Source organism: Eleutherodactylus coqui, chromosome 4 (assembly GCF_035609145.1).
Source record: "Eleutherodactylus coqui strain aEleCoq1 chromosome 4, aEleCoq1.hap1, whole genome shotgun sequence".
In the NCBI taxonomy this organism is placed as follows: domain Eukaryota; kingdom Metazoa; phylum Chordata; class Amphibia; order Anura; family Eleutherodactylidae; genus Eleutherodactylus; species Eleutherodactylus coqui.
The window spans coordinates 302,808,492-302,829,337 of record NC_089840.1 but is presented as its reverse complement, the minus strand read 5'-3'; the positions used below and the strand labels follow the sequence as shown (position 1 = coordinate 302,829,337).

The window sequence follows — 20,846 nt, the reverse complement described above, 5'->3', positions numbered from 1 at the left end:
GGTTAATTCTAGATTTTCCCTTGTCTTAGAATTAATAAGAAAAATACATTTAATTTCTCTTCCAAGCTTACCCTTTATCTGTCCTGTTCCCACTATGTGACCCTGAAACTTGTCTTATCTGTACTTTCACATGTGAGTCTGTTTTTCTGTTCATGTTCTTATCCAAAGACATATTCTGCTTTGATACAACTGTCCCCGAGCGTTGATATGTTTATGTAGGAGACGTCTTTGAAAGATGTATTGTTCATTTACGAATGTCCAGGTGTCCAGCGACCCCGGGCATGCACAGTAATTAAATCATTACGTCAGCAAACTTCTTCTATAACTTCTGTAACTCTGAATAAACTTTCACTTCGCTTATGACAATCCCATGGTGCATGTGGCTGTCCATTTGCGTCGTCTGAGTACTCATATCTAAGACTAATTCGGAAGCAGACAGCATCAGCTGAACGGTCTGGTTTTGACCCCCTACACTACCATGCCGCTGTAGAATGAAGCCGCTGCCGTCACGCTCATCACCCGCTCAGAGGCGAATAACGCTCAGCCTACAAAGAGTTAAAGGTACAAAAAGATTTATTGAAGCAGCAGAGAATTATCCTCTATAACGGAGACGCATCGCGGCTCTTACTGGCGGTCCGCGACAATGGCATATCCGAGCATACAATACGGAGCGCGGCTCTTACTGGCGGTCCACGACAACGGCGTATCCGAGCATACAATACGGAGCGCGGCTGTTACTGGCAATCCGCGACAACGGCGTATCCGAGCATATAATACGGAGAGCGGCTGTTACTGGCGGTCCGCGACAACGGCGTATCCGCGCATACAATACGGAGTGTGGCAGTGACAGAAGCGAGAAGTCCTGAGATACAAAGAGACAAAGGCCACCAAGTCACATGTGATGCATGGACCAATGGCAGCGCGGGTGTACAAGTGTATGGAACGTCAGCGCCCCTCCCTCGGCGCAGCGGCATGTACCGAAGCAGAAATACACTTCAGCCGGGGACTATAAAGTTATAGCTGCACATCCCAATATCACAATGGGAAGCTGAGGTCTGAGGAGCTGTTTGCTGGGATGGATAGAGCAGCTCCCCGGGACATGATAGTGGGCTTCACTGCAGCCACGCCGGAGTTGGTAAGTGGAGTTGAGCAGTAAAGAGTCTGTGGTCGCAGAGGGGACCTGTCACCGAAAGGACCAAAAATGATAAAACTTACCTTTATTAATTCAAATGTTAACAATAGGCGTGTTACAGTTATTCCTATTGTGACCAGAGTCCCACTAAAAGTAAAATCAAAGCCGGCTAATCAAGTTGTTAAGCCCTGGTCTGTTGGATTAGATAGTAAACCCAGTGTATATTTGTATATTCGTCTATTCAGCACTTTTTCTATGCCCAGGGATGTTATTGTGTTATTGTCTCTGACCTCTAGTCAGCGACTGTCCATAGACCACCCAATGGTCAATACTGCTGTAGTATCTATCTCTCATTTAACGTTAAAGTATCCAATAGCCTTAATTGGCTTTGATGTTCAGTGAGATGTGGTGAATTGGTGTGATAGCTATATGATGGACATCTTTATTGTCAATATCCGTCCATCATATCATTGTCCATACATTAATCTTTAGCACCGCCCACATCGGTGATCCACACCGCCCATATCCGTCCATCATATCATTGTCCATACATTAATCTTTAGCACCGCCCACATCGGTGATCCACATCGCCCACCGCCCATCATATCATTGTCCATACATTAATCTTTAGCACCGCCCACATCGGTGAGCCACACCGCCCACCGCCCACATCAGTCCATCATATCATTGTCCATACATTAATCTTTAGCACCGCCCACATCGGTGATCCACACCGCCCACCGCCCACACCCGTCCATCATATCATTGTCCATACATTACTCTTTAGCACCGCCCACATCTCATGATCTTTACACCCCTGTTATCAAATATAGCGTGTGGCAACCTAGGAGCGATGATGTTGTGTGGTGATGGCTTTCATTATATTTCAGGCGTCACCATTTATTACTTTTATCGTTAGCTCCTTTCACATCAATGATCCAGATGGCGCCCAGTTTTCTGCACCCCACACTGATATATCGTTTGGATACTCAGCACGAGTCAATGACCATCTTTCAGTAAGGTGTCCTACTATTATGTCACCGCTCCCTACTGACCTCATTTATTTGGGTCGAGACCCCCTACAGACTGCTTTTCTCTGATCTCCTATATGTATCCCATTATATGTGTCCTACTATTGTGTCACCGCTCCCTACTGATCTCATTTATTTGGGTCGAGACCCCCTACAGACTGCTTTTCTCTGATCTCCTATATGTATCCCATTATATGTGTCCTACTATTGTGTCACCGCTCCCTACTGACCTAATTTCCATCAGTTGTTTTCTTTTTGATGCAATGCGGTTTAGCCACATAAGGTTATGACAGTTCTTTGGGTCCAGAGCCCCCCTACAGACTGCTTATCTCTGATCTCCTATATGTATCCCATTACAAAGGGGAATCCATACCAATTATGCATCGTAGTTAACAACCTGTTTAACATCTCAAGGGCTATTAGATGCATTCCAGCCCGCTATGGTGATAAAGATCTCTGACTCTTTACGAATAGCCTGAGCTCTGATTACAACACTCAGCTATCTATTCAACCAAAGACCACAGAGAGACTAGGCCCATGGGAGCCGTCCCTCCATCCCCATCAACGCGTTTCTACAACCCAGTAGAACGGTTGTTTCATCAGGATGGAGCTTAGACCAACATGACCAGCCACCCGGGCTGTCACTGTTAAATGAGCAGAGACAGTAAGTACCTCCGATTGCCAGGTTCTTATACCAGGAACTCCGCCTACTTCCGCCTGGGGCTCGTCCTGCATAGACCAATCCTGCTTCATCTCATCCTTGTCTCTAGAATATCGCGAGACCACTAGTTGCGCATGCGCGAATTTTCTCCTAGGTCTTCCGATCTCGTGACCCGGTGTCGCGTGAGATTCCGAACCGGCAGCGCGGTCACATGGCTTGATGACGCTCCAGAATCACGTGACCCAATGACGCGCCGCTCAGCATGTCGCGCGAGATTACAGCCCGGCCGTCCGATCACATGACTTGCTGACGTTCTGGGATGCTTGTTATTTGCCGGCGGATAGCATCACATACACTTCAATCTATGAAGCAGGACATTTACACACTTACTCTTGCAGACCAGTTCTAGCCCACCAAGCAGTCAGAAGGCAAACATTTCTGTTCATAGATATATAAGGAATTCCTAGTCTGCTGTCAAATCCTAGAGGATGGAGGAGAGAACTAGAAAGGATGATGGTACTCGAAGACCATTTAGTGAGTTGTCTTAATGCACAGTAGAACATTTAGTCCATCTCGATGGTTTTACTTATTGCAGTGTTATCATGTATATTCAGTAGGGTGCCTCAATGATCGGCGGGTTACATATTATACCGATTACGTCGGGGTTGTTATACCAGCCATATCAACCCCATATACAGTGGACGTTGGTGTAATCTATCACTTCAATGTACCACCTCATACATGTTCTAGCTGATGCTAACTGCATATTAATGGGATCCGGAAAGCATTATTCCTGTGATAACGGCCTTAGGCACCAATACTACTCAGATAGGGATTGTACTCCTGTGATAACGGCCTTAGGCACCAATACTACTCAGATAGGGATTGTATTCCTGTGATAATGGCCTTAGGCACCAATACTGCTCAGATAGGGATCGTATTCCTGTGATAACGGCCTTAGGCGCCAATACTACTCAGATAGGGATCGTATTCCTGTGATAACGGCCTTAGGCACCAATACTACTCAGATAGGGATTGTATTCCTGTGATAATGGCCTTAGGCACCAATACTGCTCAGATAGGGATCGTATTCCTGTGATAACGGCCTTAGGCGCCAATACTACTCAGATAGGGATCGTATTCCTGTGATAACGGCCTTAGGCGCCAATACTACTCAGATAGGGATCGTATTCCTGTGATAACGGCCTTAGGCGCCAATACTACTCAGATAGGGATCGTATTCCTGTGATAACGGCCTTAGGCACCAATACTACTCAGATAGGGATCGTATTCCTGTGATAACGGCCTTAGGCACCAATACTACTCAGATAGGGATCGTATTCCTGTGATAACGGCCTTAGGCACCAATACTACTCAGATAGGGATCGTATTCCTGTGATAACAGCCTTAGGCACCAATACTACTCAGATAGGGATCGTATTCCTGTGAGAACGGCCTTAGGCACCAATACTACTCAGATAGGGATTGTATTCCTGTGAGAACGGCCTTAGGCACCAATACTACTCAGATAGGGATTGTATTCCTGTGAGAACGGCCTTAGGCACCAATACTACTCAGATAGGGATTGTATTCCTGTGATAACGGCCTTAGGCACCAATACTACTCAGATAGGGATTGTATTCCTGTGATAACGGCCTTAGGCACCAATACTACTCAGATAGGGATTGTATTCCTGTGATAACGGCCTTAGGCACCAATACTACTCAGATAGGGATCGTATTCCTGTGAGAACGGCCTTAGGCACCAATACTACTCAGATAGGGATCGTATTCCTGTGATAACGGCCTTAGGCACCAATACTACTCAGATAGGGATTGTATTCCTGTGAGAACGGCCTTAGGCACCAATACTGCTCAGATAGGGATTGTATTCCTGTGATAACAGCCTTAGGCACCAATACTACTCAGATAGGGATTGTATTCCTGTGATAACAGCCTTAGGCACCAATACTACTCAGATAGGGATTGTATTCCTGTGATAACGGCCTTAGGCACCAATACTACTCAGATAGGGATTGTATTCCTGTGATAACGGCCTTAGGCACCAATACTACTCAGATAGGGATTGTATTCCTGTGATAACGGCCTTAGGCACCAATACTACTCAGATAGGGATCGTATTCCTGTGATAACGGCCTTAGGCACCAATACTACTCAGATAGGGATTGTATTCCTGTGATAACGGCCTTAGGCACCAATACTACTCAGATAGGGATCGTATTCCTGTGATAACGGCCTTAGGCACCAATACTACTCAGATAGGGATCGTATTCCTGTGATAACGGCCTTAGGCACCAATACTACTCAGATAGGGATCGTATTCCTGTGATAACGGCCTTAGGCACCAATACTACTCAGATAGGGATCGTATTCCTGTGATAACGGCCTTAGGCACCAATACTACTCAGATAGGGATCGTATTCCTGTGATAACGGCCTTAGGCACCAATACTACTCAGATAGGGATTGTATTCCTGTGATAACGGCCTTAGGCACCAATACTACTCAGATAGGGATCGTATTCCTGTGATAACGGCCTTAGGCACCAATACTACTCAGATAGGGATCGTATTCCTGTGATAACGGCCTTAGGCACCAATACTACTCAGATAGGGATCGTATTCCTGTGAGAACGGCCTTAGGCACCAATACTACTCAGATAGGGATTGTACTCCTGTGATAACAGCCTTAGGCACCAATACTACTCAGATAGGGATTGTATTCCTGTGATAATGGCCTTAGGCACCAATACTGCTCAGATAGGGATCGTATTCCTGTGATAACGGCCTTAGGCGCCAATACTACTCAGATAGGGATCGTATTCCTGTGATAACGGCCTTAGGCACCAATACTACTCAGATAGGGATCGTATTCCTGTGATAATGGCCTTAGGCACCAATACTGCTCAGATAGGGATCGTATTCCTGTGATAACGGCCTTAGGCGCCAATACTACTCAGATAGGGATCGTATTCCTGTGATAACGGCCTTAGGCGCCAATACTACTCAGATAGGGATCGTATTCCTGTGATAACGGCCTTAGGCGCCAATACTACTCAGATAGGGATCGTATTCCTGTGATAACGGCCTTAGGCACCAATACTACTCAGATAGGGATCGTATTCCTGTGATAACGGCCTTAGGCACCAATACTACTCAGATAGGGATCGTATTCCTGTGATAACGGCCTTAGGCACCAATACTACTCAGATAGGGATCGTATTCCTGTGATAACAGCCTTAGGCACCAATACTACTCAGATAGGGATTGTATTCCTGTGAGAACGGCCTTAGGCACCAATACTACTCAGATAGGGATTGTATTCCTGTGAGAACGGCCTTAGGCACCAATACTACTCAGATAGGGATTGTATTCCTGTGAGAACGGCCTTAGGCACCAATACTACTCAGATAGGGATTGTATTCCTGTGATAACGGCCTTAGGCACCAATACTACTCAGATAGGGATTGTATTCCTGTGATAACGGCCTTAGGCACCAATACTACTCAGATAGGGATTGTATTCCTGTGATAACGGCCTTAGGCACCAATACTACTCAGATAGGGATCGTATTCCTGTGAGAACGGCCTTAGGCACCAATACTACTCAGATAGGGATCGTATTCCTGTGATAACGGCCTTAGGCACCAATACTACTCAGATAGGGATTGTATTCCTGTGAGAACGGCCTTAGGCACCAATACTGCTCAGATAGGGATTGTATTCCTGTGATAACAGCCTTAGGCACCAATACTACTCAGATAGGGATTGTATTCCTGTGATAACAGCCTTAGGCACCAATACTACTCAGATAGGGATTGTATTCCTGTGATAACGGCCTTAGGCACCAATACTACTCAGATAGGGATTGTATTCCTGTGATAACGGCCTTAGGCACCAATACTACTCAGATAGGGATTGTATTCCTGTGATAACGGCCTTAGGCACCAATACTACTCAGATAGGGATCGTATTCCTGTGATAACGGCCTTAGGCACCAATACTGCTCAGATAGGGATCGTATTCCTGTGATAACGGCCTTAGGCGCCAATACTACTCAGATAGGGATCGTATTCCTGTGATAACGGCCTTAGGCACCAATACTACTCAGATAGGGATTGTATTCCTGTGATAATGGCCTTAGGCACCAATACTGCTCAGATAGGGATCGTATTCCTGTGATAACGGCCTTAGGCGCCAATACTACTCAGATAGGGATCGTATTCCTGTGATAACGGCCTTAGGCGCCAATACTACTCAGATAGGGATCGTATTCCTGTGATAACGGCCTTAGGCGCCAATACTACTCAGATAGGGATTGTACTCCTGTGATAACAGCCTTAGGCACCAATACTACTCAGATAGGGATTGTATTCCTGTGATAATGGCCTTAGGCACCAATACTGCTCAGATAGGGATCGTATTCCTGTGATAACGGCCTTAGGCGCCAATACTACTCAGATAGGGATCGTATTCCTGTGATAACGGCCTTAGGCACCAATACTACTCAGATAGGGATCGTATTCCTGTGATAATGGCCTTAGGCACCAATACTGCTCAGATAGGGATCGTATTCCTGTGATAACGGCCTTAGGCGCCAATACTACTCAGATAGGGATCGTATTCCTGTGATAACGGCCTTAGGCGCCAATACTACTCAGATAGGGATCGTATTCCTGTGATAACGGCCTTAGGCGCCAATACTACTCAGATAGGGATCGTATTCCTGTGATAACGGCCTTAGGCACCAATACTACTCAGATAGGGATCGTATTCCTGTGATAACGGCCTTAGGCACCAATACTACTCAGATAGGGATCGTATTCCTGTGATAACGGCCTTAGGCACCAATACTACTCAGATAGGGATCGTATTCCTGTGATAACAGCCTTAGGCACCAATACTACTCAGATAGGGATTGTATTCCTGTGAGAACGGCCTTAGGCACCAATACTACTCAGATAGGGATTGTATTCCTGTGAGAACGGCCTTAGGCACCAATACTACTCAGATAGGGATTGTATTCCTGTGAGAACGGCCTTAGGCACCAATACTACTCAGATAGGGATTGTATTCCTGTGATAACGGCCTTAGGCACCAATACTACTCAGATAGGGATTGTATTCCTGTGATAACGGCCTTAGGCACCAATACTACTCAGATAGGGATTGTATTCCTGTGATAACGGCCTTAGGCACCAATACTACTCAGATAGGGATCGTATTCCTGTGAGAACGGCCTTAGGCACCAATACTACTCAGATAGGGATCGTATTCCTGTGATAACGGCCTTAGGCACCAATACTACTCAGATAGGGATTGTATTCCTGTGAGAACGGCCTTAGGCACCAATACTGCTCAGATAGGGATTGTATTCCTGTGATAACAGCCTTAGGCACCAATACTACTCAGATAGGGATTGTATTCCTGTGATAACAGCCTTAGGCACCAATACTACTCAGATAGGGATTGTATTCCTGTGATAACGGCCTTAGGCACCAATACTACTCAGATAGGGATTGTATTCCTGTGATAACGGCCTTAGGCACCAATACTACTCAGATAGGGATTGTATTCCTGTGATAACGGCCTTAGGCACCAATACTACTCAGATAGGGATCGTATTCCTGTGATAACGGCCTTAGGCACCAATACTACTCAGATAGGGATCGTATTCCTGTGATAACGGCCTTAGGCACCAATACTACTCAGATAGGGATCGTATTCCTGTGATAACGGCCTTAGGCACCAATACTACTCAGATAGGGATCGTATTCCTGTGATAACGGCCTTAGGCACCAATACTACTCAGATAGGGATTGTATTCCTGTGATAACGGCCTTAGGCACCAATACTACTCAGATAGGGATTGTATTCCTGTGATAACGGCCTTAGGCACCAATACTACTCAGATAGGGATCGTATTCCTGTGATAACGGCCTTAGGCACCAATACTACTCAGATAGGGATCGTATTCCTGTGATAACGGCCTTAGGCACCAATACTACTCAGATAGGGATTGTATTCCTGTGAGAACGGCCTTAGGCACCAATACTACTCAGATAGGGATTGTATTCCTTACATACTCTCCTTCATAAAAACACATGGAGGCAATTGTCAAATAAATGACGCAAACGAGAGACATTCATTTAAGCTTTGGGGTGGATGCAAGCCTATCTATCCATCCGCTTACGGTCTAGGTTGCCTCTCCTTCCAGGGGGTTTAATAACCTCAGTCCCACAAAGGTAAGAGCGTCTGGATGGTTTCCGTTTGTCCCTGATGTGATTTGCCACTTGTCTGCTCCCCCCCATTTATGTTCCCTCTGTGTGCCAAAACTCTTCTCCGCAGTTGTTGGGTTGTTTTCCCCACATAATGGAGGGGGCAGGGGCACGATGCCACGTAGACTACCCCGCTGGTCTTACAGTTGATGTACTCTCTGATTGGGTATGCTTTCCCTGTTGCTGAACTCGTAACTGATGAACCTCTACACATATAGCGACACGCTTTACAGCCTGAGCACTTAGAAAACCCTTTGGGAGGATCACTTGGTATCCATGTATGACATGGGCACTGTGCCACTAGATGGCTCCTGACTAGAGATGAGTGAACCTACTCGTTTTCAGTAATTACTCGATCGAGCACCGCGATTTCACCGTACTCGGGTGAAAAGATTCGGGTGGCGCCAGGGGGAGGCGTGGCAGAGCGGGGAGTAGCAGTGGGGAACAGGGGGGAGCCCTCTCTCTCTCCCTCTCCCCGCTGCAACCCCCCACTCACCCACGTCGCCCCCTGAATCTTTTCACCCGAGTACGGAAGTACTCGAAAATCGTGCCGCTCAGGCGAAAAATGGGCGTGTCCGAGTACGCTCGCTCATCTCTACTCCTGACTAATCAATCACCCAAATTCCTCCCTCTCTTAAACGTTATGAGAGGTTGGTCGGGTAGATGGTCCACGAAATCCTTATCTTTAAGGAGGATCCCCAATATTTTTGGAGGATCTGTCTCACTTCGACCGACCGGTCGTCATAAGTGCCAATCACTCTGATCTTGCCCTCCCCTTTCCCATTGTTCCTCCTCCCGATCCTGTTTGGCATTTTCGCTGGCAGGTAATATCACTTCCTGTGGGTAGCCTCCGGCTTCAGATCGATGTGCCATCTGTTGTAATGTATCTTGAATCAGTTTCCCGTGAGCAGTTTCTTCGGGTCCTGATCATTTGCCCCTTCGGACTTCCCTTTTTGAGGGACACAGGATGGGGACTACTAGAGTGAAGTAGAGCATTTGTTGCAGTCGTTTTCCGAAAAATGGTAGTTTCTAGAGTTCCTCCTTCAGACTTCTCTATACGGAGGTCCGGAAAGTTAATACATACAGAATGTATCTCTGCTGTTTTTATTTAGATGTTGGACAAGTGAACCCGTCCGCAGGATGAGGACATCATCTATGGACCTAATCCAGAGGTCCACAGATGACGCCCACCCCTCGGATGTTACCTCCCACCAGCCCAGGTACAGCTTTACATAGCTGGGGGCACACGGGCTCCCCATAGCTGTGCCCCTGAGCTGGTGGAAGTGCTTCCCCTCAAAGAGGCGAACGAGAGGAGTTTTATCAACAGATGGTTATGGGGTCTAAACTGTACCCCCCTCTGGTCACGATAGTATTGAGGAGCGTGGAGGCCCCCCTCATGGGGTATCGGACTATACAGGGCCTCCACGTCTAGACTGGCCAATGTCGTTTCAGATGACACGGGTAACCCTTGTAGTTTTGTCATCTGAAGTGTCCTGGATACAGGTGGTGACCTAAATGAGAGAGAGATACTACAGCAGTATTGACCATTGGGTGGTCTATGGACAGTCGCTGACTAGAGGTCAGAGATAATAACACAACAACATCCCTGGGCATAGAGAAAGAGTGCTGACTAAATATACAGATATACACTGGGTTTACCATCCAATCCAACAGACCAGGGTCAGAAAGGCTTTCTCCTTAGGGAGAGCAACTATATTATAAACTAAGTGAGGAGACTCAAATGGCCACGCACGCTTCTCTGGGTAATATGCAAATAAGGGGCATGGAATAAATCCTCCACAGCGCCACCTACTGGAAGGCAAAGTCAGACTTTTTATACAAGCCTTGTTACACTGAGCGGGAATTACAAGCGTTGCCTTCCAATAGGTGCCCTGGGGAGGATTTAGTCCATCTCCCTCATTTGCATAGAGCAGTGTTTAACACCTTGATTAGCCGGCTTTGATTTGACTTTTAGTGGGACTGAAACACGCCTATTTGTAACATTAATTAATAAAGGTGAAGTTTTATCATTTCTGGTCCTTTCGGTGACAGGTCTGACACGAATTAAAGGATATAACTGGTGACAGTGGTCCCGGAGGGGGGATTAGTACTTGCTGCCGTCTCTTTACGGGGGGCCGGCCGCTCCAGGGGCCCCTCTTCACACATTGAAGTTGGCTGCGGTGATTCTCGCTGATGTGCGCGGCGCCCTCCTGCTGAAGACATCATACACGGCTGTGATTGGCCAGCTGACAGGAAGCAGCGTGCGTTGTCTGCTACGGACGTACAGAGTGCATCACATGACCGGAGCGCTGCAGCCATCTTGGAAGAATGAAGAGGCCCACAAAGATGAAGACTGCCAGCAGAACTGGGAACGGACCCCCCCTCCGCCTGGGTGCAGGCCGGGGGGCTCACGAGAAAAGACAATCATAATTACATGAAGTGCAAGATACAAATAAAAGCAAATAGAAATGATTTACTGAGTCTGGAGCGCCATCAGCAGGAAGACCGAGACGCGTCCGGCACGTAGGAATTCTAAAAATATGGCCAGCTCATAGAAACCCCACAGCAGGGCATGATGGGGGTTGTAGTTCAGCATCAGGGGGCACTGCCCTACCTGTCCACAGAGGATCTGATATCCCCATCAATGTATCGGCTCGCTCCTACTTACACAGGGAGCAATGTGGCTAGTGAAAGCATAGCGGGGACTGGCAGCTCCCTAATACAGTAACACAGATCTGGAGGTAAACGGCAGGAGGGGGGCGGGGGGAAACTTCCCAAAATACTGAATCCAAGAGAGGCGCTTATGGGATAGAATCAGTGGGCCGCCCCGCGCCGCCGCCAGCTGCTGTCCCCATACACACCTCCCCTTAGGTCCAGCATCTGGCACGGACGATGCGTCAAGTAGGCGGCTCCACCGGTCACCGGCAGCAGGCAACGTCATGGTTGACCAACAGTTCGACATCTCCCATTGAGGATGAGCTGTGGGGACCTTAGAAGAACACGTCTGGGTCAAGTATGAAGAATAAAGGGGATAGAGTAGCCGCCACCACGGGGCGTCGGCGGGGCCGCCACCACGGGGCCTCGGTGGGGCCGCACTCATTCTATCCTGTGACAGCTCGTCTTGTGCAGCTCCAACCTGGTTGACATGTATTAATAGATCCCTATAATACGACACCCCAACACTAGATGCGGGCACTCAGGGGCCACTTGGGCGCTCATGCGCTACCTTCAGCTTCGCCAACACTCCCCCAACCCACCAGGAATGGATATCCAACTAATACGCATGATGGAAGAAGGTCCGGCCTCTCCTGACAGCTCTGCTTTAGTAAGTACATTCTCATTGAAACAGCAAAAAAGAAATGTCTCTTCTTAAAGCTCTGTTGTATCGTCCCTCTGTTATTCCTCCTGGAAACATAATTCTGGAGCACCCTTGTATCGTCCCTCTGTTATTCCTCCTGGAAACATAATTCTGGAGCACACTAAGAGAAATGACTGTTATGGAGAATGCAAGCAGCTGATAAAAGGAAGAACAACAGAGGAACAGCAGAAGTTCAAAGCAAAGGTTCTACATCCAGGATTTACTGCAGCGGACGAGTCCGAGGGCGGCTGCTGCGGCTTCCATCCGGGAGGTAAAAGGGGGATCCACACAAGATGCATCTATGTGCAACCGGAGCTTCCCTGTACACATACCCCCGCGGGGGTCCCCGACTCCACCGCTCAGGCGGAGATCTCCTAGAGACGCCCATGATCCGGCCGAGGTCACACGGTGATTCACAGAGATGCCACCAAAAGAATGCATTTGTCTTCAGACGTTTGGGAGTTTGTGGCGCCCGATGCGATGGGCGAGCGGCGATGGGGGGTTTGCTTCCATAGAAGTATAAAAAAGGGTTAAAAAAAAAGGCCAAAAAGCTCAAAAACAAAACCTGCCGTTGTATTCCCGATACAAGCCCGGTGTGACTCAGACAAGGGCTCGGAAATGGCAGGAGCGACGCAGAGCCGGAAGACGCGAATACGGAAAATAACGCAAATCTCTTCTGATTGTAAGCGCCAGGCGTGTCGGCGATCAGTGCGGGAACCCGGGAAACAGGTAGAGGTCCCGGCACAGGGTGCTGCTGTACTCAGACATCTCTTTGCAGCGGTCGTATTCGGTCCCTGGCGCGTGTCCCTCTCGTCTCTTAATGCGGGCATTCACCTGTAAAGAGGGGGCACACATCAGGGGGCATCAGGGGCAGCTGCCAGGAGTTAGGGCTTCAGTACTGATACACAACGCTATCAGTCAGGAGCCTCCAGGAGCAGCAGGCGCTGCATACACAGACATCGTTATATACCATGTCCGACAAGATCTCACCTTCACAAGCATGTCAGCTACATGTGTGTCCTTGGCATGTTTGGAAAACACATCAGCAAGGTCTTGAATGAACCACGATCCGTGCTTTGTGTTGCGAAGTGATACAGTACCTACATAGAGATACAAAAAACACATGAGAAATGGAGCAGTCATGCATCTACATTACTGATCCTGTATTATACTCCAGAGCTGCACTCACTATTCTGCTGGTGGAGTCACTGTGTACATACATTACTTATCCTGTACTGATCCTGAGTTACATCCTGTATTATACCCCAGAGCTGCACTCACTATTCTGCTGGTGGAGTCACTGTGTACATACATTACTTATCCTGTACTGCTCCTGAGTTACATGCTGTATTATACTCCAGAGCTGCACTCACTATTCTGCTGGTGGTGGAGTCACTGTGTACATACATTACTTATCCTGTACTGCTCCTGAGTTACATCCTGTATTATACTCCAGAGCTGCACTCACTATTCTGCTGGTGGAGTCACTGTGTACATACATTACTTATCCTGTACTGATCCTGAGTTACATCCTGTATTATACCCCAGAGCTGCACTCACTATTCTGCTGGTGGAGTCACTGTGTACATACATTACTGATCCTGTACTGCTCCTGAGTTACATCCTGTATTATACTCCAGAGCTGCACTCACTATTCTGCTGGTGGAGTCACTGTGTACATACATTACTTATCCTGTACTGATCCTGAGTTACATCCTGTATTATACCCCAGAGCTGCACTCACTATTCTGCTGGTGGAGTCACTGTGTACACACATTACTTATCCTGTACTGCTCCTGAGTTACATCCTGTATTATACTCCAGAGCTGCACTCACTATTCTGCTGGTGGAGTCACTGTGTACATACATTACTTATCCTGTACTGACCCTGAGTTACACCCTGTATTATACTCCAGAGCTGCACTCACTATTCTGCTGGTGGAGTCACTGTGTACATACATTACTTATCCTGTACTGCTCCTGAGTTACATCCTGTATTATACCCCAGAGCTGCGCTCACTGTTCTCCTGGTGGAGTCACTGTGTACATACATTACTTATCCTGTACTGACCCTGAGTTACATCCTGTATTATACCCCAGAGCTGCACTCACTATTCTGCTGGTGGAGTCACTGTGTACATACATTACTTATCCTGTACTGATCCTGAGTTACAGCCTGTATTATACCCCAGAGCTGCACTCACTATTCTGCTGGTGGAGTCACTGTGCACATACATTACTTATCCTGTACTGACCCTGAGTTACACCCTGTATTATACTCCAGAGCTGCACTCACTATTCTGCTGGTGGAGTCACTGTGTACATACATTACTTATCCTGTACTGCTCCTGAGTTACATCCTGTATTATACCCCAGAGCTGCGCTCACTGTTCTCCTGGTGGAGTCACTGTGTACATACATTACTTATCCTGTACTGACCCTGAGTTACATCCTGTATTATACCCCAGAGCTGCACTCACTATTCTGCTGGTGGAGTCACTGTGTACATACATTACTTATCCTGTACTGATCCTGAGTTACAGCCTGTATTATACCCCAGAGCTGCACTCACTATTCTGCTGGTGGAGTCACTGTGTACATACATTACTTATCCTGTACTGATCCTGAGTTACACCCTGTATTATACTCCAGAGCTGCACTCACTATTCTGCTGGCAGAGTCACTGCACACATACATACTGATCCAGTGTGGCTACTTACCCCTCAGACAGGCGTAGGCGCAGATCATGTCAGACTGGCTTGGCAGCCGGACCCTCCTGTCTTCTCTCCCCGCGTCGCTCTGCTCGCAGCTCGGAGATGCCACATGTTCTCTGCCGTCTCGCTGGTCGACGCCACGGTCCGTCTCTTCTGCAGTAGATATAGAGCGCACGGTCGTTACATCTCCACCGCCTTGTATGCGGAATACGCGGTTGAAGAAAGTGCGGTTTGTGCCAAGGAGTGGCCCTTGTAGTTCCGCAACCGGTAATCGCGCTTTTCGAGGTAGAGGGGGTGGGGAGACTGCGCCATTGTATGGGGAAGAAATGATCCCCTCTGCTCCCCAGACAGCAGACTGTGATGAGCTACACTTGCAGAGCAGCGATACTTGCACATGGGCGGTGCTTCATCTTTCAAGGGGGAGGAGATACCCACAGTGGCTCCTCCCCCTCAGCGGATGAAGAAGGGTGCAGGGAGAAAGGAAGCTAGAAGGGGGAGGAGCTGCTGCAGGTGATGGAGGAAGCATGAAGCCTCAGGAAGGACTGTGATGGGAAGGTGCCGTGAGCCGTGTAGAGAAGCCTGGGGGTATATGATGGAAGTGGGCAGGAGATGAGGGGATCCCGTCGGGGGGATGCCCACCGCACATCCTGCTCCTTCTCTGCCTGTGGAAGCTGAAGTGACCTCGTCGGTGGCATCACTGGGGCCCCCCCGTGGTCGGTGGCATCACTGGGGCCCCCCCGTGGTCGGTGGCATCACTGGGGCCCCCCCGTGGTCGGTGGCATCACTGGGGCCCCCCCGTGGTCGGTGGCATCACTGGGGCCCCCCGTGGTCGGTGGCATCACTGGGGCCCCCTGTGGTCGGTGGCATCACTGGGGCCCCCTGTGGTCGGTGGCATCACTGGGGCCCCCTGTGGTCGGTGGCATCACTGAGGCCCCCTGTGGTCGGTGGCACCTACTCTCTGTAGGCCATCCTGGCCCCCGTTATACAGATACTTTGTCCTGACTGTCTACACCGTTCCATCCCCCTTGTTTGCAGCGGTATTAACCCCTCGAGTGCTTCGGGGCACCAAAATACTGCACATTCCCACAGCGGAAAATCCAATTTCTCATCAAAATGCGCCGGCCGGTCTGCAGATGATTCCAGCCTCACCTTTGAGTGCTGCGCGCTGCCGGCCGGTCTGCAGATGATTCCAGCCTCACCTTTGAGTGCTGCGCGCTGCCGGTCGGTCTGCAGATGATTCCAGCCTCACCTTCGAGTGCTGCGCGCTGCCGGCCGGATGACGATTCCAGCCTCACCTTCGAGTGCTGCGCTCTGCCGGATGACGATTCCAGCCTCACCTTCGAGTGCTGCGCGCTGCCGGCCGGATGACGATTCCAGCCTCACCTTCGAGTGCTGCGCGCTGCCGGCCGGTCTGCAGATGATTCCAGCCTCACCTTCGAGTGCTGCGCGCTGCCGGCCGGCCGGATGATGATTCCAACCTCACCTTCGAGTGCTGCGCGCTGCCGGCCGGTCTACAGATGATTCCAGCCTCACCTTCGAGTGCTACGCGCTGCCGGCCGGTCTACAGATGATTCCAGCCTCACCTTCGAGTGCTGCGCGCTGCCGGCCGGCCGGATGATGCGGGGGGGTATTTCTTGGGGGACAGGCAGCCCACTTCCACATCACCTGACCGGCGGCAGCCGGGGTGCGGCTCTCAGTCTGCAGAGCGGAGAGGAGCATTATGTGCAGCCTGAAGTCCGCTGCGGACCCCCGGTGCCGATTTTAATGTGGTTTTTGATGCCCCTTGGAGGGTATTCTCATCTCGGCCAATCAGAGCTCACTGTGCTACGCTGCTCGCACACCCCTCATTCACTTCTGTGAGGGTTACAGCAGCGGTCGGGTGCTTCCATTACCCTCCGGTTAGACCCTTACGTATGGCGTGCAGCGATGCCCGAGATGGCGGTACACTTCAGGGGCGGGCGCGGGGACAGCAATATAGAGGAAGGAGAGAGGAGACAGGAGGTACAGCCAGCGGTTACCCACCTCCGCGGCACGCCTGGATGAAGAACATCTTCGGCTTGTTCTGCAGCTGCGGGCAGTGAGCGTTGTCCAACTTCATAAAGACATCCTGCAACTAGAAGATGGTGAACAATAGAGGCGCGTCCGACTACCGATACGGCGTGCCGAGGGGCAATGGTGGGCACAGGACCCCAGCCTTCATCGGGAGACTGTGCCGTAGAGATCTACCCAGGTCATAATACCGAGTAGGCAGGATGTACCCGGGTCGTATCACCGTGTCAGCCTTCATTGCAAAACCATGCAGTAGGGATGTACCCGGGTCGTATCACCATGCCGGCCTTCATCATGAGACCATGCAGTAGGGATGTACCCAGGTCGTATCACCGTGCCGGCCATCACTGTGAAACCATGCAGTAGGGATGTACCCGGGTCGTATCACCGTGCCAGCCTTCATTGCGAAACCATGCAGTAGGGATGTACCCGGGTCGTATCACCGTGCCGGCCTTCATTGTGAGACCATGCAGTAGGGATGTACCCGGGTCGTATCACCGTGCCGGCCTTCATAGTGAGACCATGTAGTAGGGATGTACCCGGGACGTATCACCATGCCGGCCTTCATCATGAGACCATGCAGTTGGGATGTACCCGGGTCGTATCACGTTCCCGGCCTTCATTGTGAGACCATGCAGTAGGGATGTACCGGGGTCGTATCACCGTGCCGGCCTTCATAGTGAGACCATGCAGTAGGGATGTACCCGGGTCGTATCACCATGCCGGCCTTCATCACGAGACCATGCAGTAGGGATGTACCCAGGTCGTATCACCGTGCTGGCCATCACTGTGAGACCATGCAGTAGGGATGTACCTGGGTCGTATCACGTTCCCGGCCTTCATTGTGAGACCATGCAGTAGGGATGTACCGGGGTCGTATCACCGTGCCGGCCTTCATAGTGAGACCATGCAGTAGGGATGTACCCGGGTCGTATCACCATGCCGGCCTTCATCACGAGACCATGCAGTAGGGATGTACCCAGGTCGTATCACCATGCCGGCCATCATTGTGAGACCATGCAGTAGGGATGTACCCGGGTCGTATCACCGTGCCAGCCTTCATTGCGAAACCATGCAGTAGGGATGTACCCGGGTCGTATCACCGTGCCGGCCTTCATAGTGAGACCATGTAGTAGGGATGTACCCGGGTCGTATCACCATACCGGCCTTCATCATGAGACCATGCAGTAGGGATGTACCCGGTTCGTATCACCGTGCCAGCCTTCATTGCAAAACCATGCAGTAGGGATGTACCCGGGTCGTATCACCATGCCGGCCTTCATCATGAGACCATGCAGTAGGGATGTACCCAGGTCGTATCACCGTGCCGGCCATCATTGTGAAACCATGCAGTAGGGATGTACCCGGGTCGTATCACCGTGCCGGCCTTCATTGTGAGACCATGCAGTAGGGATGTACCCGGGTCGTATCACCGTGCCGGCCTTCATAGTGAGACAATGTAGTAGGGATGTACCCGGGTCGTATCACCGTGCCGGCCTTCATAGTGAGACAATGTAGTAGGGATGTACCCGGGACGTATCACCATGCCGGCCTTCATCATGAGACCATGCAGTAGGGATGTACCCGGGTCGTATCACCGTGCCAGCCTTCATTGCGAAACCATGCAGTAGGGATGTACCCGGGTCGTATCACCATGCCGGCCTTCATCATGAGACCATGCAGTAGGGATGTACCCAGGTCGTATCACCGTGCCGGCCATCACTGTGAGACCATGCACTAGGGATGTACCCGGGTCGTATCACGTTCCCGGCCTTCATTGTGAGACCATGCAGTAGGGATGTAACCGGGTCGTATCACCGTGCCGGCCTTCATAGTGAGACCATGTAGTAGGGATGTACCCGGGTCGTATCACCGTGTCAGCCTTCATTGCAAAACCATGCAGTAGGGATGTACCCGGGTCGTATCACCATGCCGGCCTTCATCATGAGACCATGCAGTAGGGATGTACCCAGGTCGTATCACCGTGCCGGCCATCACTGTGAAACCATGCAGTAGGGATGTACCCGGGTCGTATCACCGTGCCAGCCTTCATTGCGAAACCATGCAGTAGGGATGTACCCGGGTCGTATCACCGTGCCGGCCTTCATTGTGAGACCATGCAGTAGGGATGTACCCGGGTCGTATCACCGTGCCGGCCTTCATAGTGAGACCATGTAGTAGGGATGTACCCGGGACGTATCACCATGCCGGCCTTCATCATGAGACCATGCAGTTGGGATGTACCCGGGTCGTATCACCATGCCGGCCTTCATCATGAGACCATGCAGTAGGGATGTACCCAGGTCGTATCACCGTGCTGGCCATCACTGTGAGACCATGCAGTAGGGATGTACCCGGGTCGTATCACGTTCCCGGCCTTCATTGTGAGACCATGCAGTAGGGATGTACCGGGGTCGTATCACCGTGCCGGCCTTCATAGTGAGACCATGCAGTAGGGATGTACCCGGGTCGTATCACCATGCCGGCCTTCATCACGAGACCATGCAGTAGGGATGTACCCAGGTCGTATCACCATGCCGGCCATCATTGTGAGACCATGCAGTAGGGATGTACCCGGGTCGTATCACCGTGCCAGCCTTCATTGCGAAACCATGCAGTAGGGATGTACCCGGGTCGTATCACCGTGCCGGCCTTCATAGTGAGACCATGTAGTAGGGATGTACCCGGGTCGTATCACCATACCGGCCTTCATCATGAGACCATGCAGTAGGGATGTACCCGGGTCGTATCACCGTGCCAGCCTTCATTGCAAAACCATGCAGTAGGGATGTACCCGGGTCGTATCACCATGCCGGCCTTCATCATGAGACCATGCAGTAGGGATGTACCCAGGTCCTATCACCGTGCCGGCCATCATTGTGAAACCATGCAGTAGGGATGTACCCGGGTCGTATCACAGTGCCAGCCTTCATTGCGAAACCATGCAGTAGGGATGTACCCGGGTCGTATCACCGTGCCGGCCTTCATTGTGAGACCATGCAGTAGGGATGTACCCGGGTCGTATCACCGTGCCGGCCTTCATAGTGAGACAATGTAGTAGGGATGTACCCGGGACGTATCACCATGCCGGCCTTCATCATGAGACCATGCAGTAGGGATGTACCCGGGTCGTATCACCGTGCCAGCCTTCATTGCGAAACCATGCAGTAGGGATGTACCCGGGTCGTATCACCGTGCCGGCCTTCATAGTGAGACCATGTAGTAGGGATGTACCCGGGTCGTATCACCATACCGGCCTTCATCATGAGACCATGCAGTAGGGATGTACCCGGGTCGTATCACCGTGCCAGCCTTCATTGCAAAACCATGCAGTAGGGATGTACCCGGGTCGTATCACCATGCCGGCCTTCATCATGAGACCATGCAGTAGGGATGTACCCAGGTCCTATCACCGTGCCGGCCATCATTGTGAAACCATGCAGTAGGGATGTACCCGGGTCGTATCACAGTGCCAGCCTTCATTGCGAAACCATGCAGTAGGGATGTACCCGGGTCGTATCACCGTGCCGGCCTTCATTGTGAGACCATGCAGTAGGGATGTACCCGGGTCGTATCACCGTGCCGGCCTTCATAGTGAGACAATGTA

General features: G+C 50.3%; 1 protein-coding gene across 2 annotated transcripts in view; it reads right to left on the bottom strand.

Moving 5' to 3' along the window:
* Positions 1–555: 555 nt before the first annotated feature.
* CASP2 (caspase 2) overlaps positions 556–20,846 on the bottom strand; it is a 70,409-nt gene continuing 50,118 nt past the window's right edge. Inside the window, exons 8-11 of one of the 2 annotated variants that reach the window (XM_066601495.1) lie at positions 17,213–17,303; positions 15,197–15,343; positions 13,467–13,576; positions 556–13,310 (exon numbers count right to left, since the gene is read on the bottom strand). In XM_066601495.1, the coding sequence (XP_066457592.1) occupies positions 13,182–13,310; positions 13,467–13,576; positions 15,197–15,343; positions 17,213–17,303 (477 nt within the window). In that variant the 3' untranslated portion in view covers positions 556–13,181. The remainder of the gene's footprint in view (positions 13,311–13,466; positions 13,577–15,196; positions 15,344–17,212; positions 17,304–20,846) is intronic. The other variant, XM_066601496.1, reaches the window with a different exon arrangement.